At 48.4% G+C, this 26,193-nt stretch overlaps 2 protein-coding genes and 1 long non-coding RNA gene across 5 annotated transcripts in view; 1 reads left to right on the top strand and 2 right to left on the bottom strand.

The window, feature by feature from the left end:
- Window positions 1-26,193, bottom strand: part of LOC147649057 (uncharacterized) — a 400,363-nt gene that overhangs the window by 372,404 nt on the left and 1,766 nt on the right. For 2 of the 3 annotated variants that reach the window (XM_086865011.1, XM_086865010.1), the window contains exons 2-8: window positions 25,639-25,992; window positions 24,425-24,724; window positions 22,877-23,064; window positions 21,276-21,396; window positions 19,994-20,635; window positions 19,585-19,698; window positions 18,638-19,214 (exon numbers count right to left, since the gene is read on the bottom strand). In XM_086865011.1, coding sequence (XP_086721137.1) covers window positions 20,565-20,635; window positions 21,276-21,396; window positions 22,877-23,064; window positions 24,425-24,724; window positions 25,639-25,992 — 1,034 coding nt within the window. In that variant the 3' untranslated portion in view covers window positions 18,638-19,214; window positions 19,585-19,698; window positions 19,994-20,564. Of the gene's footprint in view, window positions 1-18,598; window positions 19,215-19,584; window positions 19,699-19,993; window positions 20,636-21,275; window positions 21,397-22,876; window positions 23,065-24,424; window positions 24,725-25,638; window positions 25,993-26,193 lie in introns of those variants that run through there. The other variant, XM_086865012.1, reaches the window with a different exon arrangement.
- The window catches only part of LOC147649065 (uncharacterized), a 257,416-nt gene that overhangs the window by 170,676 nt on the left and 60,547 nt on the right, over window positions 1-26,193 (bottom strand). The gene's annotated exons all lie outside the window — the stretch shown is intronic.
- LOC147649071 (uncharacterized) overlaps window positions 15,910-26,193 on the top strand; it is a 64,382-nt gene continuing 54,098 nt past the window's right edge. Inside the window, exon 1 of the long non-coding RNA XR_015279703.1 lies at window positions 15,910-18,132. This is a non-coding gene — a long non-coding RNA (uncharacterized LOC147649071). The remainder of the gene's footprint in view (window positions 18,133-26,193) is intronic.

Below are 26,193 nucleotides of genomic sequence, written 5' to 3' on the forward strand. Positions count from 1 at the left end.
CTGTGCAACATCCTTAGGCTGTGGCTCCAGGAGCACCGGGGGGACAGCGGGGGACAGGGGACCCCACTGGGCATGGACAGTGTTGGACTTTTCTGGGGGGGTCAGTGTGAGGGGGGCTGGGGCAGAGTGACCAACGCAGTGACCTCACACAGCCCCCTGTGATGTCACAGCCTGCTCTGTGACATCACACAACTGGTCTGTGATGTCACAAACCACTCTGTGATGTCACACAGCCACATTGTAATGTCACATGTTACATGTAATGTAATGGTTCTGTGATGTCACAGACATTTCTGTGATGTCAGATCTCCATCCTGTGATGTCACAGCCTGGCCTGTGACATCACACAACTGGTCTCTGATGTCACAAACCACTCTTTGATGTCACAAAGCCACATTGTTATGTCACAGCGAATTCTGTGAAGGCCTGCTCTGTGATGTCACACCTCCCCACTGTGATGTCACAGCCAGATTTGTGATGTCACATCCACCTCTGTGATGTCAAAGACAACTCTGTGATGTCACAGCCTGCTCTGTGATGTCACATAACTGATGTCTGATGTCACAAATCACTCTGCGATGTCACAGAGCCACATTGTAATGTCACATCCTGCTCTATGATGTCACAGCCTGCTCTGTGACGTCACACAACTGGTCTATGATATCACAAACCACTCTGATGTCCCACAGCCACATTGTAATGTCACAGCCACCTCTGTGACGTCACAACCTGCTCTGTGATGTCATAGCCAACACTGTGATGTCACAGAAATGGACTATGATGTCACAGCTCATTCTGTGATGTCACAACCAGACCTGTGATATCACAGCCTGCTCTATGATGTCAGATCTCTATCCTGTGATGTCACACATCCATATGGTGATGTCACAGCCAAATCGGTGATGTCACAACATGCTCTGTGACGTCACACAAATCGTCTATGACGTCATAGTGTGTTCAGTGATGTCACAGCCAGCCCTGTGATGTCACAGACTGCTCTAAGATGTCAGACCTGCACCCTGTGATATCACAGCCCACTCTGTGACAGCACATCCAAATCTGTGATGTCACAGCCTGCTCTGTGTTGTCACACAACTGGTCTCTGATGTCACAAACCACTCTGTGATGTCACAGAGCCACACTGTAATGTCACAGTCTGCTCTGTGACATCACAACCGGCTCTGTGATGTCATACAATTGGTCTCTGATGTCACAAACAACTCTGGGATGTCACACAGCCACATTGTAATGTCACAGTGAATTCTGTCATGTCACAATTTACTCCATGATGTCACAGCACATGCTGTGATGTCACAGCCATTTCTGTGATGTCATAGCCTGCTCTGTGACATTACAGCCTGCTCTGTGATGTCATAGCCTCTTCTGTGATGTCACACTCTTTTATGTCACACAACTGGTCTGTGATGTCACAAACCACTCTGATGTCACGCAGCCACATTGTAATGTCACACCCTACCCTGTGATGTCACTGCCTGCTCTATGATGTCAGACCTCCACCCTGTGATGTCACAGCTAGATCTGTGATGTCACAGAGACAGCCCATGATGTCACAGCTGCTCAATGACCTCACAGAACCGACTCTGTGATGTCACAGCCCACTCTGTCACCTCATGTCACCAGATGATCAATTGTCTACCCCAGGTGAGCACACACTGCTCCTTCTCCAAACTGTAGTGGTTTAGATTTGCCAATTTCTTTTTCCTGGCCAACGCACCAAATAAATGTTGTGGTTGTAAAGCAGTAACTAAAAAATCACTAGAAAACTTACTTATTTCTTGCTGTGAGATATGGATTAGAACAAGAGCAAAACAGGCTTAAAACTTAAAAGGAATAAAGAAAGTTTATTAACAAAACTACAAGAATAAGAAAACCAGAATAAAACTCCAGAAAACTCCTTTATCCCCCACTACCTAACCATTCCCTTGTTCACATAACAACATAGAGACAAAAAACTTTGGAACTTTGGTGTTTAAAACAGTCCCAATTCCTGCTAGAGTCTTTTCATCAGTCTTTGTAGAGAAACAGAAATCTTCTTCTGCTAATTTATGGGGTTTCTCACGAGAAAACTATTTCCATTATAGTTTTCTATTTCTTTGATGCCAGCTGCCTGGAAATCCTGTCATCAGTTCACTCCTCCCATTTCACATCACTCTGAGGTGTGTATGGGTCAATGAGTCTAGGGATGTCATTTTTAAAGATGAGTTATTCAAAGGCAAAAGTTCTCTTCATCTGTCTCTGTGAGCCTCCCTGGAAACAGTTTTCTCATTGCCCCTCAAGGCCTCAAATCTTCACTTCACTCTGTTCCAGCACCTCACTGGAACAGAGTTTTTGCTCAAAATCCACACTTTGAACTACTTTATTCCTCCCTATATACTCTGTCATGAATTAAAGGAGTTTTTTCAGAACACTATTGTCTATCTCCATAGCTCATCTTATAGCTATCTTGAAGGTAAAGTCACCCCATGACACAAACCCACTGGCCCATGGACACCACACAATGCCCATGGTGGAAGGAGGGGAACTGGAAGTTCTCCAGCCTCAGTGTCCTGCCAGCTCAGCCAGGCCCACTGGAACATTGGGCTCCAGCCCCAGCAGGGACCAGCAGAGAGACCCCAGCACAGAAGAATGCATGTGGAAAGGGGAGGGGAAATATCTTCATCATTTTGGGCTCATGATTACCATGTGTCTGTTTAGTCTGGGACAATCAATGAATGGGGGTGTGCAAAATACAGAACAGAAACAGAAACTTCCCTGTGCTCAGCATGCCCGGCTTTGGGAGGAGCTGTCCCCCCGAGCATCCGGCCACATCAAGAATGCTGCTTCTCAATGCTGCATTGGTGCTGAGCAGTTTTGATTTTAGGGAATTTTGGGCACACTCCCAGTGCCAAGGAAAGCTGTGTCTCCTGCTGTTCACAGACAGAGAAGGGCTGCTGGGAGATGTGGTGGTCAGAGGCTGCCTGGGGTACAGTGACCATGGAATAATCGAGTTTTCAATATTCTGGGACAGAAGGAGGGGCAGCAACAAAACTTCTACACTGGAATTATGGAGGGCAGACTTTGGCCAATTCAGGATGCAGATTTGGGGAGAACTGAATCAGGCACTGATTTTTGTAATGGAAACAGCCCTTAAAAACAAAGGGGTCCAGGAAGGATGGACACACCTCAAGAAAGTAAACTTAAGGGGGAAGGAGCAGCCTGTCCCTGTGTGCCAAAAGATGAATGAGTGAGGAAAATGCCTGGCCTGGCTGGGCATGGAGCTTTTTCCAGGAACTCAGGGAAAAGATGAGGGTACATCACCTTTGGACAGAAGGGCAGGAAACTCACGAAGTATTCAGGGATGTCTTTAGGTAAGCAGAAATGAAAAGGAGAGAGGTGAAAGCTCAATTAAGACTTAACCTGGCTGCTTCTGTGAAGGATAATAAAAACAATGTTATCAATACATTAATGGTAAAGGAGGTGAAGTAATGACAACATCCATTCCTTATTAAGAGGGATAAGGTTCCCAAAGATGAGGAAGAGGACTATTGGGATCAGAGCACACAAGGCCAACTGAGTGATGTTACAAAAGGTATTTTATTGCATGGCCCATCAGTCTCAGTCAAGGGTGAGACACTTAAGGTGTTACATTCAATGCATCACCTCAGAAACCACCAAAATTCTAGTTACAATGTCTTTTATACACTTTTTAACCAATCAAGAGGTCACACAAAAGCTCAGCAGCATTTTCATAAACCAATCATCAATTGCTTCATCTCACACGATGTTGCTGCAATGTGTCTTTTCTTATCCAGCCATAGAACACTACAGAAACTTACATTTCTGTATCTGTGATTCCTTACTGACTTGAGAACAGGTTATATGTGAAGCTTCAAAATCTCTATTATCTTACTGAACATATTTATTCACTTATAGAAAGCATATTTCTACTTGCTGAAAGCATGTTTCAAACATATTTTGACTTAAATTACATGCTTCTATTTTTACTTTACGTTTGTACAGCTTCATTGTTGTAAAGCCCCAAGCCTTCCCCGTGGTCTCAGGTCAAACTCTGTGTCCATCTCTGTCTCTGGGCCTGTATGCTCAAGGCCCTGAGAGCTCTCTGTGCCTGCATTTCCCACACAGCCCAGCTTGGGCTCCCCTGGCAGCTGCCTGAGGGGGCCCTGGGTGCCCTGGGCCAGAGCAGCAATAAAGAGATTGAACTGAGCTGGCCCCAGCCCTGAGCCCTGGGGACACCCCTGGATGTGGCTCCATTCCCCAGCACTCCTCGGGCCTGCCCATCCAGACAGATTTTGAGCCGGGGAACAGATGCTGCAGAGGCTGTTGGATCAAGTTCCTGGGAGCAATCCCAGCAGTTTGGGATTAGTGCAGCTGTGGCTCTGCACAAGAGAGCTCTTCAGCCACTTTCTCTCTTTTCCTCCCTCTGGCCATGGAGGCAGCTCGTGCCTTCAGTGTGTGCCTCGTGTGTGCAAAGAGTAAATCTGGGCAGAATCGGGGCATGGAGGCTTTGGGGCATCTTGGCACCTGTGCTGGGCACAGAAGGTGTTTTCCATTGCACTGAGACTGTCTGCTGTGCAAAGTGGATTGAATATCCAGCACAGGAATGACTTTTGTTTGGATGGAGCTGTGCCTTCCCTTGCTTTGTTTGCTGACAAGGAATGAACATCCCTCTGTGTCTGGGGCAGCTCCTTCTGCAAGGAAAGCAGGTGGGAGTTGGAGCCAAGGAGCTGAAAGCTGCAGGCACAGCCTGGAGGGGAGGGAGCTCAGATTTGCACAAGGCTGCTCTGAGTGCCAGGGCTTGGATGAGGGAATTGGTGGCGTGCGGGTAGGGACAAAGTCTGATGGATTGTCAGCCATGAAGGGTCTTGATTTTCACATCTATTCAGAGTGCAGGAGGAGGTGCTGGGGATCAATATCAACTGGGGATTGCTGATATCAGTGCATAAACAGGAAAAGAATAAATGGGAAAAACTAACTTCTCCCTCTGTATTTTTTTAATGAAATACATTATTACAAATAGAGTGGATGCTTAGCCAAGTTCTGCCTATGCTCAGGTTTCTGGCAGGAGCTCTCTTTCAGGCCACCTGCACTGGAAAATTGCTCTTGCTCCCAAGTTCTTTAGAATACCCCATTAGGTCGAATAGAAAATGAATTATTTACTGAATGGACTCAAGATTAACAGACAAGAGACTTTAAACAGACTGCTTCCTCCACAGGATAACCCAAAGAAGTGCCAGTGGATACAAACACAGGGCACAATCAAGTTCCCTATATTACAGCTCGTGAAGAGCTGGCACAGATTAGGAGTCAATGGAACTCAGCACCCAATTGATGGTGGAGCACACCTGGAGCCCTTTCTTTCCCTCAGCTTCCAGAAAGGAAGCACCAAGATGCATCCAGGCTTGGGACAGAAGCCCTGCCCGTTTCCAGGGGCGATGCAGAAGAGTTGTGCTTTGTGCAAGTTTTGTGTAGCTTTTCTAGTTTGTAAAGTGAAGTGTGTGTCAGTCCAGAATCCAAGGCTCATCTCCCTTCAGGCTGCTCTCAAGGCAAGATGTTTCTGGGCAGCTGGGATCTGCAGCTCCCTGGCAGCAGAGAGAAGTCAGGACAGGACAGATGTGCGGCCTGGGTTATCTCCCCAGTTGCTGTGAGGGGGAGATGCCCTGAGTTATGGCCCCAGCTGCTGGACAGAGCAGAGGAGCCCTTCTGTGGCCCAGGGGAAGTCCTGCTCCAGGAACCTGCTGGAACCAAGGGGTCCTTGTGACATTGGGATGCCTGATGGAGCCAAGGGACCATGGGGACACCAATGAACCTCCTGGAACCAAGGGGCCCTTGTGACACTTTGGAACTACAGAGACCATTGCTGAGGACGGAACCTCATGGAACCAAAAGCCCATTGTGACAGATCAGGGCCTGGGGGAACCAAAAAGAGCATTGTGACACCGTGGGGCTCCATGGAGCCAAATATCCACTGGGACAGTGCAGAACCTCCTGGAACCCAGGGGCCTCTGTGACACTGCAGGGCCTCAGTCAAGGAGTGCAAAGGTCTCAAACATTCCTTGCAGGGTTCTGCCTTGGGGAAGGGGAACCTCCTTGGTGGCACCTTGGGCTGGCACACACTTGAGGAGTGCATCTGTTTTCAACAATCAAACTTAGGAGTTTCAGATTACTTCAAAATAAAAAGGGGAAAACCTCTCTTTCCTGAGTGTAGGCAGCTCTCCAAGCAAAGCAGGTCCCAGGTGAGGGAGGACACAGAGGATGGGCTTGGGGAATGTGGAGCAAGGCTGTCCACACTGGCTCACACCTTTTCCTGGGGTGACTTTATGATACTGGTATCCCCAGTTGTCTGGTTTATGTTATATATTAAGTTCTGCACCTTTAAGACTGGCTCTGAGAGCGAAGGGACGGGAAGAAGAAGTGCACAGTTTTTGTTAGAAAAAAAATCACTTCCCCACACATCCCGCTTCTGGACTGTGGTGTCTGCAGAACGGATACACTGCAGAACAGAGCTTCTCTCTGGATTTTAGTTAGATTTAGTTAGTTGACGCAGAGGAGTTCCCTGAACCTTTGTTTCCTTTTTTTCCTGGATCTGTGCAAACCTGCTCTGGACTGAAAAACACCCAGACAAACCCCGGGAGCTCACGCCTGTGGCCCACCGGGGCCTGGGCCTCGGCACTTTCCAGCACTGGAGGGACTGATAAGAACCTGAGCGAGCCAAGCTACACCACATGAAAAGGACTTTTCTTCCTGGATTTGACATCCCATGGAACAGCGAGAGATTTTATTATTTAATATTATTCAATTTCTGTTAAATAAACAGCTTTTTCCACTTCTCTCCAAGGAAATTTTTTTTTTCCCGAACCACTTGCAGGGGGAGGGGTCATTTGAATTTTTTCTTCCCTGGGAAAAAACCCATTTAGAGTTTTTCTCGCAAATTTGCCCTAAACTATGACAAATAAAGTTCTTGGTGCCCAGCTCATGGGAAGAGAAAGTGGAAAAACCTGTAGTGATTACTGATTGTATTTTGGTTGTACTTACTCTGTATTGGGATAAAGCAGTCAGTAGCCGTGTTGTTTGGATGCATAATATCTCTCGGGGTGGAGGCCTTCATGTGGATCTGGTCCCTAGAATTTTTTGAGGTTTTAATATCTGTCTTTTCCCTCTTTTACAGTAGAGGGGCACAGATTAGAATGGTTATTGTACTGGGCTTGGTGATAATTATTTATAGGAAGTTGATAAAACTACTGAAGTTTCTGCCAGGTATGTTTGGCTTCTGATTTCTTCGCCCGACCCTGCCTCCCAATCCCAGTAGCACATTTTGGGAGTTTATTGGTAATTGCACCCAGTTTGTTAGAGGAAGAACAGGAAATGAGGCTTTTCAGCCTTTTCTTTCCTTCTTCTCCTTTGAATCTGTTATGTCCCTCTTTGAGAATATCCAGTTTCCAATGAGTGTTGAGGATACCACTTTCCTGCTCACTTTCCTGGTAGTTCAGCTGTTGAACTTCCTCTATATGGTCCAGATGATGATAATGGTGATGCCAGGGAAGGACCCTCAAGACCAGCAACTGATCAAAAATCAGAAGGCACTGGTGAGCCCTTCTACCTGAAGGACCTTCATGGCCTGAGAAAGGAATACACTCGATGACCTGATGAGTCTATAATTAGTTGGTTAGTCCGTCTGTGGGATGCTGCAGGTGAGGCTACAGTTCTGGATGGCACTGAAGCGAGGCATCTGGGGTCCCTGTCACACGATCCGGTTATTGACCAGGAGATGATGAGGGGGGCTGACCCTTAGAGTCTCTGGAACGGGTCCTGAGAAGTGTGGCACAAAGATATCTGTGTGCAGACGATCTCTATATACAGCAAACTCGTTGGAAGACCATAGAACAAGGGATTCAGCACTTGAGAGAAATGACAATAGTAGCGATTGTCTTTGTGGGTGACTTAGGTACTAGAAATCCAGACTTGGTGCCATGCACATCTGTGATGTGGCAAAAACTTGCTCGACTTGGGCCACAAGAATACACTTCTGCTTTAGCAACAATGAAGCAGGATGACAGGGAGGAGACCGTGCTGGATATGGCGAAGAAGCTCTGAGCATATGCAGATACCGTGCATGGCCCCATACAGGCAACAATTGCAGCTGTGGGAACATGCATGCAAAACTTCCAAGACAAAATGGAGGAGAAATTCAAGAAACTCAGGGAGGACCTTCTTCCAGTCTCAGCACTACAGACCAGGAGCCCTGGTACACAAAGCAGAAGTTCTCCAGATAAAGAAAAAAAGCTACGAGGTGAGCTGTGGTTTTTCCTACGTAACTGTTGAGAAAACATAAAAAAATAAGATAAAAAATCTACTGCTGCTCTGGCAAAAAGGATGCTTGAATTAAAAACCAGCAAAACTCAGAGAAGATACTTCACCAAAAAAAAAGCCGCTCCAGTAGCCTGTAGTCAAACTTCCAAGTATGATGATGATGATGATGATGATGACATGTCTGATTCCCTTGAAGGAACCTCCAAGACATATACCCAGGAAAAGAAGGATAACCAGGCTTAGAGGGGCCCTGCCTCTAGCCCGGCAGAGGCTAGGGAAAACCGAGTCTTTTGGACTGTATGGATTCATTGGCCTGGCACATCAGAACCACAAAAATACGAGGCCTTGGTTGACACTGGTGCACAGTGCACACTAATCCCATCAAGACATGTGGGGGCAGAATCTGTTTCTATTGCTGGTGTGACAGGGGGATCACAGGACTTGACTTTAGTGGAAGCTGATGTGAGCCTGACTGGAAGTGAGTGGAAGAAACACCCCATTGTGACAGGCCCTGAGGCCCCAAGCATTTTGGGCATAGACTACCTCCAAAGCGGGTATTTTGAGGACCCAAAGGGACTCAGGTGGGCATTTGGGATAGCAGCTGTAGAGACAGAGGGCATCAAGCAATTGAACACCTTGCCTGGACTGTCAGAGAACCCATCTGCAGTAGGACTCCTGAAGGTGGAAGAACAGCGAGTACCAATTGCCACCTCGACCATGCACCGCCGGCAGTATAGGACAAATCGAGATGCTGTGATCCCCATCCACAAGATGATCAGAGAGCTGGAGAGTCAAGGGGTGATCAGCAAAACCCACTCACCCTTTAACAGCCCCATCTGGCCTGTGCACAAGTCTGACAGAGAATGGAGATTGACTGTGGACTATCGTGCATTGAATGAAGTGACTCCACCTCTGAGCGCTGCCGTGCCAGACATGCTGGAGCTCCAGTGCGAGCTGGAGTCCAAGGCAGCGAAGTGCTACGCCACTATTGACATTGCCAATGCATTTTTCTCCATTCCCCTGGCAGCAGAATGCAGGCCTCAGTTTGCCTTCACGTGGAGGGGAGTGCAGTACACCTGGAACCGACTGGCCCAGGGGTGGAAGCACAGCCCCACCATCTGCCATGGACTGATCCAGGCTGCCCTGGAAAAGGGTGAGGCTCCAGAACATCTGCAGTACATTAATGACATCACTGTGTGGGGGAACACAGCAGCAGAAGTGTTTGAGAAAGGAGATAATATCATCCAGATCCTCTGGAAGCTGGTTTTGCCATCAAGAAGAGCAAAGTTAAGGGACCAGCTCGTGAGATTCAGTTCCTGGGGGTAAAGTGGCGAGATGGATGGTGTCAGATTCCTACTGATGTCATCAACAAGATCACTGCAATGTTTCCACCAGCCAACAAGAAGGAAACACAAGCTTTCTTTAGTGCCATAGGGTTTTGGAGAATGCGTATTCCTGAATACAGTCAGATTGTGAGCCCTCTTTACCTGGTCACTCGGAAGAAGAATGATTTCCACTGAGTCCCTGAGCAGCAACAAGGCTTTGCTCAGGTCAAGGAGGAGAGCGCTCATGCAGTAGCCCTTGGCCCAGTCAGGACAGGACCAGATGTGAAGAACGTGCTCTACTCTGCAGCTGGGAGCCATGGTCTGTCCTGGAGCCTGTGGCAGAAGGTGTCTGGTGAGACTCGAGACCGACCATAAGGCTTTTGGAGTCGAAGCTACAGAGGGTCTGAAGCCAATAAGACCCCAACAGAAAAAGAAATTTTAGCAGCCTATGAAGGAGTCCAAGCTGCCTCAGAGGTGATTGGCACAGAAGCACAACTCCTCCTGGCACCCCAACTGCCAGTGCTAGAATGGATGTTCAAGGGAAAGGTTCCTTCCACCCATCATGCAACCAGTGCCGCACAGAGCAAGTGGATTGCTCTTATCACGCAGCACGCCCGTATTGGTAAACTGAATCGCCCTGGGATTTTGGAGATAATTACAAACTGGCCTGAAGGTCAAAACTTTGGTCTCACTGATGAAGAAGAAGAGGAAGTGACAAGGGCTGAAGAAGCTCCACCATATAACCAGCTGCCAGCAGAAGAAACACGCTATGCTCTGTTCACTGATGGTTCCTGTCGCATCGTAGGGATGAACCAGAAGTGGAAAGCAGCCGTATGGAGCCCCACACGACAGGTCGCAGAGGCCACGGAAGGAGAAAGTGGATCAAGCCAACTTGCAGAACTCAAAGCTGTTCAACTGGCTTTGGCTATTGCTGAAAGAGAGAGGTGGCCAAAGCTCTACCTCTACACGGATTCATGGATGGTGGCCAATGCTCTGTGGGGATGGTTGGAGAGGTGGAGAGAGGCTAATTAGCAGCATAGAGGAAAACCAATTTGGGATGCTAAAGAGTGGAAAGATATTGCTACCAGGGTAGGGAGACTACCAGTGAAAGTCCACCACGTAGATGCCCATGTCCCCAAGAGTAGAGCTAATGAGGAACAGCAAAATAATAAGGAGGTAGATCAGGCTGCAAAGATACAAGTGTCAAAACTAGATTTGGATTGGGAACATAAGGGAGAGTTGTTCCTAGCCCAACGGGCTCATGATGCCTCAGGTCATCAGGGTAGAGATGCCACCTATAAGTGGGCACGAGACCGAGGGGTGGATTTAACCATGGACAGCATTTCTCAGGTTATCCATGACTGTGAGACGTGTGCCACGATCAAGCAGGCCAAGCGGTTGAAGCCCCTCAGGTACGGTGGGCATTGGTCCAGATACAAGTATGGGGAGGCCTGGCAGATTGACTACATCACACTGCCCCAAACCCGCCAAGGCAAGCGCTACGTGCTCACAATGGTAGAAGCCACCACGGGATGGTTGGAAACCTACCCTGTGCCTCATGCCACAGCCCGGAACACCATCCTGGGACTTGGAAAGCAGGTCCTTTGGAGGCATGGCACCCCTGAGAGGATTGAGTCAGACAATGGGACTCATTTCAAGAACAGCCTTATAAACAGCTGGGCTAGGGAACATGGCATTGAGTGGGTGTACCACATCCCCTACCATGCACCTGCTGCTGGGAAAGTGGAGAGGTACAATGGACTGTTAAAAACCACCTTAAAAGCACTGGGTGGAGTATCTGTTAAAAACTGGGAGCAACATCTAGCAAAGGCCACCTGGTTAGTCAACACCAGAGGTTCCACCAACCGAGCAGCTCCTGCCCAGTCTGAGTCTTTGCATGCAGTAGATGGAGACAAAGACCCAGTGGTACCTGTCAGAGGTCTGCTAGGGAAGACAGTTTGGGTCAATTCTACCTCGAGTACAGACAAACCCATTTGTGGGGCTGTCTTTGCTCAAGGACCAGGTTGTACATGGTGGATAATGCAGAGAGATGGAGCAACACGATGTGTACCTCAGGGAGACCTGATCATCGGGTAAATGGTTACTATGGATGCTAAATCTGAACCAGAGTGTCTGTAGTTATTACAGGCCACATAGCTCTCAGTCCTGCCTGAGAGCTAGCCTGAGAAATTCATAGGAGGATTTAAAAACAATCCTCAAAGATGGAAAACAGCCCTTGCAGGTGTTGTCGTCTGTCTCTTGTTTTCTTTGCAGGAGAAAGTCAGGGGGGTGGTATGCACCACTGACCAATGATGGTGATGTAGTGGTTTGCTAACCAATAAGAGTTTCCTTTCTGTACTTTCCACGTATCGATCTATAAAGAGACCTGAAGCAATAAACTAGAGGATTTCTCCTGTTCTGACTCCATGAGAGTCTGTGTCGTCTGTACCCAGCCGGTCCTAATAGAGCGACAGGTTACTGCCATTGTCTGTACATTAAACCACACAGACATGAAATAGAAGGAAATGAGTAAGTGTTGAAGGTATGAGCAAGTGAAAGATGGTGTTCTGAGTGATTAAAATAAAAGAGTGGGGAATCCTGCAGCTCTACAGCATGAGGCGTAGATTCAGTAGCTTCACAGAAATGTGACAAGAGTATGATAGATATATTGCTTGCATTTTTTGGGTGGAGCGGGGAAGAAGTTTTTAAGTATGTATATGTGTGCAGATTTAGAATGTTACTTTTGGCAGTAAATTGATGATATGGAGGTAAGGGGTGGAATCTCCTGGGTTGATTATGATGTTAAATTGTATCCCCATTCATCCACCTAGCCCAGACACAGGTTTTGTATTCTTAAAATTTCATCTAAGAGCAAAAGTGAGTGGAAAAGAAGCACCGAGTCTGTTATCAGAGACTGTACTTGCTCCCCCCGCATGGGGAGTTTTGACTACAGCACAGACAGACAAGAAAAGACAGATCACCTTGGCTTTCCAGATCCTTGGAAGGACGCGATGCACAGACACACACCACTGGAGCCGGGCTCTGAAGTAGGAATACAGCAGCTAGTTCATCTATTTCTGGAACAATCCACAGGGGACATGAGGTGTAAACTCCAAAAGCTTTGGGGGGCAGATGGGTGAAACTTAGAAGCCTTATTGGAAGAGGCATGGAGAGTTTTCAGCAATTGAGAAGAGGGATATAAGCAAGAAATGAAGAAGCTAGTAGCAGTGGTACAGGAGGAAGGAAAAGGGAAAGGAAGGGACGGACAAGGACCACCCAAACGAGGCCCATCTCAACTGGGTAGAGACCAATGTGTGTACTGTGGAGAATTTGGTCACTGGAAAAATGAATGTCCAAAGTGGAAGTGAGATGGCCAAAAGAAAGAAGGGAAAGGAGGGGTGGTTGCAGTCACACATCCACAAGAAGATTGAAGGGGACCTGACACACCCCCTGATTATAAAAATGAAACTGGGGGAAAAAAGAAAAAGAAGTAGAATTCTTGGTTGATACTGGAGCAACTTAATTGGTGTTAAATAAGGCCTTGATAGCTGTGAGTTATGAGAATTATGTGATGGTCAAAGGGTGTGGGAGTTTAGCATTTAGGGAAAGAAGTGGGAAACACCCACAGAAGTGATTCCTCTGAGAGAGGCTGTGGGGAGTTCCTTCTGTGCTTGAGATCAAGCCAAGAGCTGGCCAGTTCTGACAACTGACAGCATTCTGCACCACTGAAAAGGAACTTCACCTTTGTGAATGCCACCTTTTAAACACCCAAGCCCAGGACCTGGTCTCTTTCTTTGCAGCCTTGAAAGGCAGCAGAGCTGTGGTGTGGCTGGCCCCGCTCCCCCGTGGCCTGTGCGGCCTGGGGGGGGCTGGGCCGGAGCCCAGCTGCTCCCGGGGGGAGATGGAGACTGCGGGATCCCCCCCAGGCCAGGCCAGGCTCTGCTGCGCTGCTGGCTTTCCCGGGAAGCCCTCCGGGTCCCGTTCCAGCGGGGTGGCCAAAGCCCTTCCCAGGGGAGCCCCCGGCCCCCAGGCTGGGCCAGGCCACGGCTGATGACACTCGCCAACACCCCCCCTGCCCCCCGGCCCGCACAGACAGCTCCTGAGAGCTGGCACCAGCCACACCTGAAATCCCACACCACCACTGCCTGCCATGGCTTGGGACACATTTAACCCTTGCACTACACACAGGAGACCTGCAGACTTTAATCCTCTCTCCAGGAAAAGAAAAGAACCAAGTGACACGGAAAAAGACAACATGAAACATCAAGGTCAGTAAAAGAAGGAATCAAGCCTCAGATGGAAGGAGAATGAGGAGATGCTCTAATAAGCTGAAATATTCTTTTGGTAGGTGTAATAAAGAATTGGGTGAATAAAAATTCAGAAGAAAAGGTTTAAATAAAGTATGTGTAATTATAACTAATGAAAATATGGAAAAAGGAATTCTCCTCCAGGTCGAGGTAGAATTCCTTTTCCAAAGTCACGGATTGCAAAAGAACCCCCCCAGATAACAAACCTCAGCAGGCTCATCAACTCGGAGGAAAGGACAGGACAAAGACCATCATAGAAACAAAAGAACTAGCCTGAAAGTCTACCTCCGGACCAAGACAATGCCCGGCTGATTTCGGCCGGAGACCATCAAGCAAGACAAAAGGGACGAGCCTCAGGAAAATGGTCGTTGCCTGAATTGAACACCACACCCGCCAAACCTATGCTAAAGTAACTCAATCAAGAAGGACAAAGAAGAGACTACTCCTCCGAGATATCCATCGGCACTAGCCCGGATCCCTCGACTCTGCTGTGATGAAATATGTTAAAATACATACAGACTCACTTTGCATTTGAGGAGACTCTGCCCGGACACTTACTGACTCAATGTTCTAGGCCAGGAAATCCATTCACCCGACAATCAGGGACACTTGGTGAATGGAAACTGGTTGGAATTCTAGCCTGGGGACATAAAATCCCTATAAAAACCCAGGCCAAAGAACCCTCAGACGTGGATTTGGGAACACCTATACCTTGCGTATAGACCCTGTCCACCCAGCGCTGCGCTGCTTATTTTATTGTGGTTTTTTTTCTCTTTGTTCGAATTTATTATTGTTTGATAATAAATTTTCTCTTTTATATAACCCGAAATTGCCTTTGCATTTATAACAGTAGGGCCATGGAGATGAATAATAATGTTCTGAAAAATAACTCCTTTAATTCATGAAAGAGTATTGGGGGAATTGAAGTATTCAAGCTGTAGATCTGGGCAAAGGTATCCATTGATGAAGCCAAGCAGATGGTGGAGTAGCTGTGATCCCATGAGAGCTTGAACAGAGAGAGAGGGAGATGAGAGCTGATGAAGACCCTTAGTCCCCAGGGAGAGAAGAAGAAAACCTCTATTCTCAGAGATGAAGAGGAGTTTTGCCTTTGAATAACTCATCCCGAAAATAATACCCCTTAGCTCATGGCCCATGGACACACCTCTGAGTAGTGTAAAAATGGGAGGAGAGGGCAGAGTTTGTGCCCGGGTGACTGCCATTTTTTGAAATGAAAGGGCACGAGAAAACTGTTTCTTGTGGAGAAGTCTCCATGGCATGACAAGAGAAAACTCCTCTCCCTGCACAGACTGATGAAAAGACTATTGTACAGTTGGCACACTCAGCCACTCCTGACAGGACTTGTGCTCCAGACCCCTCAGCAGCCTTGTTGCCCTTCTCTGGACATGCTCCAGCCCCTCCATGGCCTTCCTCAATTGGGGGCCCAGGACTGGACACAGCACTCGAGGTGTGGCCTCAGCAGTGCCCAGCACAGGGGAAGAATCCCTGCCCTGCTCCTGCTGGCCACACCATTCCTGATCCAGGCCAGGGGCCATTGGCCTTCTTGGCCACCTGGGCACACTGCTGCCTCATGTCCAGCCTGCTGTCCATCAGTGCCCCAGCTCCCTTTCTGCCTGGCCGCTGTCCAGCCACTCTGGCCCCAGCCTGGAGCACTGCAGGCCTTGTTGTGGCCAAAGTGCAGGAGCCGGCACTTGGTCTTGTTCAACCTCACCTTGTTGGCTTTGGGCCCTGCATCCAGCCTGTCCAGCTCCCTCTGCAGAGCCCTCCTGCCCTCCAGCACATCCACACTCCCAGCCAGCTTGGTGTCAGAATGGTTCCATGAGGCCCTGCAGTGTCACAATGGTCTCCACGGTTCCATGACACTCCATGGAGTCACAGTGGATCCTTGGTACTTTGGGCCCTGCAGTGTCACAGTGGATCCTTGGTGCTTTGGGCCCTGCAGTGTCACAGTGGATCCTTGGTGCTTTGGGCCCCAATTGGATGATGATTTTGTGAACCCTGCCTTTTACCCTCCCCATGGTATCTCTTATTAGCTTTGTACCCTGATGCTTTGTACCCTCCCTTTGAACCACCTCTCTATTTCAGCTGTTGCACGCTCACATTTTCTGTCTTTTGCCCCCAAGATTCCCCAGTGCAATAAATCCTCTATTATCCCATACAAAAGACCTCCCTCTCGTCCTTGCCTCCTCAGAGCACAGACTGACAGCCAAAAGCCGTAGAGTGAGTACTCTAGTCACAGCTGGGCTCATCCTGCTCCTGGGGTGTGACCCACTCCTGTGCAGGCCCCAGTGACAGAGCCAGATCAGCTCCCGTGAGATGTGATATATTCTCCTCCACAGAAGCAGCAACGTTAAGCTCTAATTCAGCTTTCACCTCTCTACTTTTCTTTCTGCAGGACCTAACGACATCCTTAATCATTTCCTGAGTTGTCTGTCCCTCTGTCCAAAGGTGATGCACCCTCATCTTTTTCCTGAGTTCCTGCAAAAGCTCCATGCCCAGCCAGGCCAGGCATTTTCCTCACTAGCTCACTCTGGTGTTGGAGTCTGAGATACAGAGTGTGTGCCCTTGTTTCTAATACTTAGTTCTAGGATTCGAAGAAACACTTAATTTCATATAACATGAAATTCATGAGCATGTTTTCATGGTGATACATGAAAACAAATGTTAAAGCTAGATAGGAAAAGTGTAAGTGTGTAGATTAGAAATTTCTTAAATCACTGGGTGAAAAAGTAGTTTAGAGAACAGGAGACAAGATGGAAGATTTAGGGTGTTATTCTTCTCCTTGCTTCTTTATGTTCTTCTCTTAAGGGTTTTTGGGTAGTAGTAAGTGGTTGGGTAAAAAATGCCACAGGGCAGCGCACAGGTGTTGGGTCTTTGGGTCACTAAGAAAAATAATTTAGATGGCAGCTGTTAATTGGGTAAATGGACCTGAAGAGGATCTTTGTTAGCCATTTTACCCCTTTTCTATCATAGTGCACATAGCTCCTTTTACCTTGTAATGCTGATAAAAGAAGAATGAACAACTGAGACTGAACAAGAGAAAACTGCCTCTCTCTCCTCAATCTTCAGTTGAAAGGGAAAAAGAACCTAATCCAAAAGTCCCTAACGAGACACCCAACAGCAAGGGCTCTCTCAGCTGCAGATGACGATCGATGAGGACCTGCAGAGGATTGAAAGATCCATCTTTCTTTTAGAGAAGTCACTGTCCTCACTCTCTGAGGTTGTCTTACAAAATAGATGTGGGCTAGAACTTCTGCTAATGCAGCAAGGAGGCCTCTGTGCCGCCCTGAAAGAAGAGTGTTGCTTTTATGCTGATCACACCGGAGCGGTCAGAGATTCTATGGCTGAACTGAGGGAAAGATTAGCCCAGAGAAAGAGAGATAGAGAGGCCCAACAAGGGTGGTTCGAATCGCTGTTTAACCAGTCTCCGTGGCTGACCAGCCTGGTGTCCACTCTGATCGGGCCAATCATAATGATCTTACTGGTGCTAAACTTTGGACCATGTTTTAAATAAGCTTGTGTCTTTTGTCAAGAGCCAACTAGAGAGGGTCAACATCCTGTTTGTCGAAAGACAGCAGATGCTCCAAGAATGCACTTGGTCACCTCCTGTGCCTTATTGTTTGTTAATGAAACACTGTGGTGTCTATTTAATAAGTATTTAACCTTTTTACTTAAGTATAGTGCACCTTATATTTTTACTCAAGTCTATTATATCTACTTTTAAAACTTTTCATAATATAGATAAATTAGATAAAATGATTAAAAACAGATATACATAAAATAACATTAGAACTTAGAAGACTAATACAACTCATATTCTAGCAAATTTAGTTAAGCATTAGGAGGGGGGGAAATGTGGTCAGCTAGGGCCCGGCGGTCGGAAGATATCGGGATGTAACGGAAAGATGGAGTCACCCCCCTCCTCCATAGTTTATGGTAATGACCCCCGTAATTAGCCAATAGCACCTAGCTGTGATGAAAACAGATGGGAGTGACACTGTGAACCTAGGTTATAAAGTGTCAAATTCTCCAGCAATAAATGCCATTTTTGCCATCCATCACATTGGTGTTGGGTGCAAATGGACCGAGTGACCTGGGATTGGTCACCGTGCCATTCCTGAACCAAAGATAGAGCAATCTCTCTTTCCTGGAAGGTGTTCAGCTTTGAACAAACTAGTGTTGCTGAAGATGAGCCTAGGCAGTGGTGAGTTAGAGCATTTGATCAATCTCCCAGCGTATCCTCACATCTGTTTGGACACAATTTCTCTTTGTATTTTCATTGTGAATGCTTTCTCCTGCCCTGCTGCCTCCTGCTTGGAGTTGTACGCGCAGCAGAGTCCCAGAGTTTTCTCAGCAGGCCTGTGCAGCGAGTTCTGAGCCAACGTGTGGCTCTGCTGCCATCCCAAAGCTGCGCTTTCCTTGCCCAGCCTGAGCGCAAGTGGGGCATGTGCTGGGCGTGGCTGGAGATTTTCATCACCAAAATCCTCCAGCGTCAGGGCATTTCCATCTGCCCATTGCTTTGGAGAGCACAAATCACAAACCACCCATCTCAGCTGATAAATGTCATTGCTTGCAGATTGCTGCAGCCGCACAGCTGAGCTACAAATACACATGAATCCATTTCAGTTGAAAAATGTCATTTATTACAAACTGCTACACATGCGCTGACAATACACAACTATCAAAATCTCAATTAAGTTTAAAAAAAGTCATTTATTATATTAGCACAACAATGCCATGTAAAAATATACAAATACCAATTTCAGTCAGCAAAAGCTAAACTTATTGCTAACCTCAACAAGTCACTATAGACAAAGATTAATGAGGTGTTTAACAACTTAATTTATTACAGATTACAACAAGCTTACAGCCCATCTAGAAATACAAAATTATCAGTGTCCCCCTCTAAATAACCCTGTACTAAGAATTCGATAGACAGAATTATACAACTATAACTCGTCATACATGTTTAAATAGAACTAAATACCACTAGATATACATATAGAACAATCTACAGATGGAAATACAGATTAAATATTACATATTTCACACAATATATATACATATAGATATATAAAACAAAACTATTTAAAAATATACAAATGTCACTGTCCCACTCTAAATATCCATACAACTGCATAAGAACAAATCAGCCGCCCCATCTTCAAAGCTTCTCCCTCGGTCTTTCCCTCCCATGCAGAGCAGCTCTCCTGGACAGGGACAGCAGATGGGACATCTGGGAGGCAAAGGGAACAGCGAGTCAGTGCTGGGACCTTTCCCTTGGCAGCAGCTGCACTTCCAGCAGGGAAGCGAAAATCTCCGAGCCTCCCCAGGAGGGTTGGCAAGAACAAGCAGGCCGAGCGGGCCAGCGTGTGGCGAGCGCAGGCGCGGCGGGACTGTCCCGCAGCCCCCGGCAGCCCGGCACAGCTCCCGGGCCCTGCCGGCACAGCTGCCTTGCCCAAGGACAGCCCCTGTGCCGGCCGGGGCAGCAGCGCTGAGCAGCCCCAGCACGGGCAGGGGCCGCTCCTGCCCGGCCGGGCAGCGCCCACGGCCAAAGCCCACGCCACCCTCAGCCCTGCCCGGCCTCACCAGCCCTGGGGCCTCACCCAGGCTCTCGCGTGGCCCCAGCACATCCCTGCTCACTGCTCTTGCTCCAGGCCTTCAGCTTCTCCCTGCTGGCTCCTCTCAGTGTCTGCCTGTCCTCAAGCTCTTCAGCACAGCTGTGGTGGCAAAAGTGGAGGCTCTGCAATTGGTTGCAAGGCCTGGCAGAGCTGCAGTCCCTGAGCTCTGTGTGCTCCCTCCTGGTCCCCTCCATCCCCTCAGCCCCGCCGTCCTCTCGGCAAAGCCACAGCCCCCTCTTCAGTTTCTTGGGCCTCTCCCAGGCCTCTCCCCCCGCTCAGTCCCTTCTGAGCCGTTGTGTCCCCTCAGAGCCGGCACAGCCCTCAGCCCGTGCCTCTGTCACCTCCGTGCCACCATGGCCCTCTGCTCCCCCACAGCCCTCAGTGCCCCTCACACCTCAAGGTTTGCAAGGTCCCTTCAGCATCAGCGCCTCCTCAGCCCCCTCAGTCTCAGCGTCCTTCAGCAGCTCCTCACAGGACAGTGCCTGGGGCCAGCGGCAGCTCCCACCGCTCCAGGGACAGCCAGGGCTGCAACTGCTGCTCCGCCTGGCCCGGCCCCAGCTCGGACCCAGCACAGGGGGACACAAGGGGCACAGCGGGAAAAACAAGAGATGAAAAAGGCAGCCAATGAGGAAAGAGGCAAAACCTCTACATACATGTGGACCTCTACATCCACATAGCTCTAACTAAAGAACTATGCACATTTAGAAATGGAACTGTGTGTGCATATAAATGTTACTCTCTACAACTATAAATGTAAATTTGAAAATCTATAAATGTAACTGTATACATAGAAATAAAATCCTATTGCATCCATAACTATACATACAAACTCTACAGATGTATAAATAGATACACCTATAAATACAATTCTATCAATCTCTACTTATAACTATATCGATAAATAAATAATAATAAAAATATCTCTAACTATATTTATAAACAGAGGGATGCCACCTGCCCGATGGTCACAGGCTCTCCCTCTGATCCTTCTTCCCACGCAGGGCAGCCCTTCTGGCCAGGTAGATCACATGGATATCTGGCAAGGAAAGGCAACTCTCAGTCAATGCTGGCCTCCGTGTAGCTTTCCCTTCGCAAGTAAACTGTCCTGCTAGCAAAGGCTGTCAAAGATGGCCTGAAAGGCACACTCTCACTTGAGAATTTGAAGCCTGCTCTTTAAAGGGAACAGGGATCCTTCCAAGTTTTCCAGTCTCCTGAAGTTTTGAAGTACGCCAATCAATTCACAACCCTCCCAGTGCAAATGGCACCCCCGAGAGCTTGAAACACAGACAGTGCCAGCTGCCACAAAGAAGCCCAGCCTTGTTCTTTCTCTGGGCTGACGCAGAGACGTCAGTCCTCACTGCAGTGGCTGAAGCTGAAGGCTGCTGTGAGCTGGGAACCAATTGGGACACGCAGCTTGGTGACACAACTGCCACCAGCTCAGGTTTATTGCCGGCTCTCTTGCCACAGCAGAGGACTCGGTGTCAGAGCCTCTGGAAAAGCATGGAGGGGCAGGGCTCGGGGAGCTTGTGCCAGTGCAGGATTGGAACTAAAGGCACCAGGAAGCACCAACCCTGCTGCAGACAAGAAATCAACTCTTCTCATCTCCCTTCCTGTCAGAGGCAGGCTCAGAGCAGCTGTCTCCCATCTCTCTAAACCACGCTGGGCTCACTCCTTACCAAGCTCCTCGGGCTCCTGGCAAACGTTCACACGGCTCCCGCAAGCAGGCAAAGCTCCCTCTGCTGCAGCCTTGTTCACAGCCTCCCCTCCTGAAGAGCCACGGGCAACACTAGCATTGACCTGAAAAGAAAAACAGAAAGAAGGAAATGCAAAGATCAACCAATAGATTCTGCAGGGATACAATCAGAGCCTGCCAGATTTCCTTCTATGCACCAACAAATTGCTTTTGAAAACTGGTATATACGCGGGAGTTTGCAGAAGACAAAGGCTCATTGCGCTTGGCAAGAAGATATGGGCAGTTCCAAAAAATCCCCCTCCCCACCTCCAGTCTGCCCTTCTTCAAGAAGAAATCTACCCATGCAATGGCTCTGCATATTAAATGAAAGAAGAGAAATTCTTTGGCAAAGTTGTAGAAGAAGATGCAAAAAGGCCTGTGCCAGTGCAGAAACTGAACACTCCAGGCCAGTCTGGGAAGAGAGAAGACTTAAGAAAAAAGGGATGCCAAAGTCCAAGAGGGAATCTGTCAAACACAAGGACTAATGGGCCCTGATTGAACTGCTCTTCAACACAGGAGGAGCCCCTGGGCTTAAAGGAGTCCTTAACCATTTCATGGCCAGAACCAACCTTGTCCTTCTCACCAATCACACAAGTCATGGGGCCTCAAAACCAAGACATCTGCCCCCTGAAGACTCCACGGCTCACACACTTTATCCCGTCTTCCTAACAAGGAGCTTTGGGCCCCAGAGGCCTTCAACAGTCCAAAACACTGACTTCTCCAACACGCTCCAAGAGCTGTCAGGGCTGACAAGGCTGTTGAGCGTGGGGATGACACTCAAGCCATGGAGTGGGCGCTAAGGATGGAGTCCTGCTAGCTCCTGGCACAGGGATGTGCTCTTCCCACCACAGCCCTAAGCACAACAGTCACATGCAGGCTGCAGCTTTGCAGGGACTGTCTGGCAACACCCATCTCTTCTTCCCACAAGGTGACTGAGCTCTGGAACATGGAGAGCAAGACTGGCCAGTTTGCCCAGCTGAGCATTTCCCAGCTGGAAACTGGACTGCAGGCACCAGGTTCCTGAGAGGGCAAGACAGCTGCAGCTCCAGCCCATCCCCACACACAGCTCTGGCAATGCCTACACGCACAGCAGGGCTCACACAGCAGCAGCTGCAGCTGTAGGAGCAGCTGCAGCCCAGCCCTTGCTTTGCCTTGGCCTTCCAGCCCAAGAGAGGCAGAGCCCACATCTGCTACTGACACCCTCCCACTCTGCCTTCAGGGGCAATTCTCCAAACACTCTTCTCTTTCTTCCCATCAAACAAAGCCTGTTAGAACCCACCAAGCTTCCACTTCTTCCCCACAAATGCCCCTGCACCAGGGATTCTTCCCAGAAAAAGGAGCATCCAAACCTGGCAAACACCTCTCATCCTCACTTAAGGGCTATCTTCCCTTTTCATTCCCTCTTCCTTAGCAAATCTTGCTTGACCAAGCAAATCCTTCTGTGTCCATTCCCAGCTGAATTCAAGAAGCCTTTGCTTCTCAGCCATGCAACAACATTCAGAAGCTCTCACTCCAGCCCCTTTCATCCCTGTCCAATGGAGTTACCTGAGCAGAGGGAGACCTTTCAGGCACAGATGGTGAAAGCATCTCCTCCAGTGTCTCCAGAACAAGGTCCAGATCCAGCGGTGGCAATTCCTCTTCCCCAGGAGTACTCCAGACCCAGCTTGGGGCTCTCCATGCTGCATAACCAGCACTGCCAGCTGGAGCACTGGGGACTGAAGTGCCCGGGGCAGCTGGAAGAATCCAAAAACATGGGTGAGGCTCCAAAATGAGGCTTTGGGATGCAGAGCTTTATTGCTGCCTTGGATCAAACATCACAGGAAGCGCACAGCAACCTCAACTCCAGAAAGGCATTAAAAACTTCCCAGGGAATTGGAAGAGTGAGCTCTTCCCCTTCAAAAGTATTATCCTAATTGACGTGTACATAGATTAAAGTATGGCTTGGGAAACTGATCTAGACATACACACAGACATAATCACCTTGAATCACAGCCTTTTGCATCTTCCCAGCAGCTTTGGCATTTGGCTGCTTGAGTTTCTCATCACAAGAGACCACAGAAAGTGCATTCACCCAGGAAGAGGCCAGAGGTGCAGACACTCATGCTAAACTTCAACTGCGAGTTTATTCTAAGGAGCAACCATGGAGGTGAGGCCATGGTCTGCAGCTGCAACTGTTCTGGGGACTCCCAGCGTGCACTGAAATTTCATAGCATTATTTGTGGGAGAGACTGTTGGAAATGGAAAATCTGCAGCCTTAGAAAAAGCCTGGATTGATGGAGTGATGAAAGTAGACAGACATTAGGTAGAGTAATTCTAAACCGTTGTTCTTACAGTTGCAAGTAAGAATATGCCTAGAGTAAGTAAGAAATTCTATTAAGTAAAATAGTTGCAGGTATCAAGTGTAATGGTGTGATTTATAAAGTAAGTTAGAGATCTAGAAACTATAACAGAAGTGTGTGTGAATACGTGACCTGTGAGCTTGTTGGTTAAAAGACAGACGCAGTGTGGCAAAATCAAGTAAAGGTGATAAGAGCTTAGTAAGTGAAAACAAACTTGGTGCCAACTGTCTACTTGACTAAAAAGTTATATATTGCCATGCGGAGAAGGAACTCGTAACTTCCTCGAGCTGTGGTTGACTTGTTGCCTGTAAATCTCACGCCTCGGGACTGATCTCTTATTGGGCTACTTAAGCAATAAATCATCTCAAAGCACGGTGGTGCCATCCCTTGTATTTCATCTCAACAAAAGACAATCTGTAAACTCTGCAATATCCCATCAGAGTCCTAGTTTGGCTTCATCCAAAGAAAAATGGGAGTTCACCTGACACCGACCAGTTGTGGAGAAATGTTCTTTGCCTCGCCCTTTGACCTCTACACAGAGGCTGCCTGGAAAATGGCCAGAACATCCTCCAAATCTGCAGCAAGGACGGGAAAAGCAGACAGAGATTGTTCTGATATTCATGATCCTGCTTCCTAGTACCCTTGACACCTGATTGTCACAATCAAATGGACACATGACAGAGCACCGCGGCAAAATACTTCAGTCACTTTTTGTGATCTTTCTGAAAAGCCAGGGGAGAAACACATTCCGTACCTGATGGGATGTTGGCTGGCAAGTGCTGCTCTGGAGAAGTGCAGCTGCTGCTCTCTGGAGAGGCCACAGAAGTGCTTTGATGGTGTGCAGGAAATGCTGGAGTCATGAGCTCTGGCTGGAATTGGAATCTGTGTGTGCCTGGCTGGCCTGATGAAACCCCACGTCCAGATGTAGCAAACACTTTCTTGGCACGTGCTGGGGAAGCTTCATGCCCTTGAGGATCTGGACTTGTCCTGGAAGGGCCTGGAGGCAGCTCTGAATCCTCAGGTGAGGCAGCACTGCGCTTCTGGCACCAAGGAGCTGTGCAGCAGGGAGGGAAGAAGAAAGGAAGCAAAGGGAAGGCTGGGTCACTACTGCTCCTCAGCTCTGTTTCCCTTGGCAGCAACTGTACTTCTCCCAAGGAAGACAGAAGCTCCCATCCTCCCAAGTAGGGTGAGAAGGAGAAAATTCCCTTCTCATGTTCTGAAGCTTTGCAACAACCAATTCCTTGTCTACTCAGCTCTCCCGTACTTATTCATCTGTCTGGGAAAAGTGTTCCGCTGCCATTCCTGGGCAGGAGGCAACTGCTAGAAAGCCAGCTGCCAGCTCTTCTCCCTTCTGCTCCAAAGGCACACAACAACTTTAGAATCACAGCCTTCCCTATCTCCCCAGCAGCTTTTAGATTTGGCTGCTTGAGTTTCTCATCACAGAAGGCCACAGAACGTGCATTCACCCAAGAAGAGCCCGCATCTTCAGGCACACACTGAGAAATTCAACTGGGAGTTTATTCGAAAAGCAACCTTGTAGGTGAGGCCATGTTCTGCAGCTGCAGCTGTTCTGAGGCACACAGAGCTCATTTCAATGGCACGGCCCGATTTGCAGGCCAGTCAGTCTGAAACATCTGCAATATCCTATCACCGTCCTAGTGGGACTTCATTCCAAGAAAGAGGGGAGTTCACCTAACACTGACCACTTGTCTGGCGGGCAAGATTTTTCACCCTGCCCTTGCACCTCAGCAGACAGGCTGTCTGGAAAATGCCCACAACAACCTCCACATCTGCAGGAAGGACAGGAAGAGCAGAGAATACTTTGGCATTCACAGTCCCACTTCCTAGTACACTTTCTCCGTGATTCTCACTTGAGATCTAGCCATGACAGAGGACTCAGGGAAAACACTTGAAAGGCTCAGTTGCCAGGAGCTATTGGAAAAGGAAGGGGAGAAACTCTTTCCCTACCTGATGGGTGGCAGGCTGGGCTGTGCTGCTGAGAAGATGAGCAGCTGTTGCTCTGTCCAAGGGCCCTGCAAGCAGCTTCAGGGTCGACTGGAGTGAGGCGAACCATGAGCTCAGGATGGCGTTTCAGGTCCAGGCGAACCAGTGGAACCGTGAGCTTGCGGAGATTAAATCTCTGGATGAGCTCTCTTGATGGTTCCACTGGTGAAGCCCCAGCAAGTCCAGAGGTGGCACAGACTTTCTTGGCAGGTGCTGGGGAAGCCTCACTCTCCTGAGCAGCTGCACTTCTCCTGCAAGGGCCTGGAGGCAGCTCTGAATCCTCAGGTGAGGCAGCATCGCGCTTCTGGAGCAAGGGAGCTGTGCAGCAGGGAGGGAAGAAGAAAGGAAGCAAAGGGAAGGCTGGGTCACTCCTGCTCCTCAGCTGTGTTTCCCTTGGCAGCAAGTGTGCTTTTGTCAGGGAAAACAAAAGCTCACCTCCTCCCAAAACAGGGTGAGAAAGAAAAATATCACAACATGTCTTGGGGGGTTTGATGCCTATAGAACTTAAGTCAAACTTAC

Source organism: Cyanistes caeruleus, chromosome 28 (assembly GCF_971803275.1).
Source record: "Cyanistes caeruleus chromosome 28, bCyaCae1.hap1.1, whole genome shotgun sequence".
In the NCBI taxonomy this organism is placed as follows: domain Eukaryota; kingdom Metazoa; phylum Chordata; class Aves; order Passeriformes; family Paridae; genus Cyanistes; species Cyanistes caeruleus.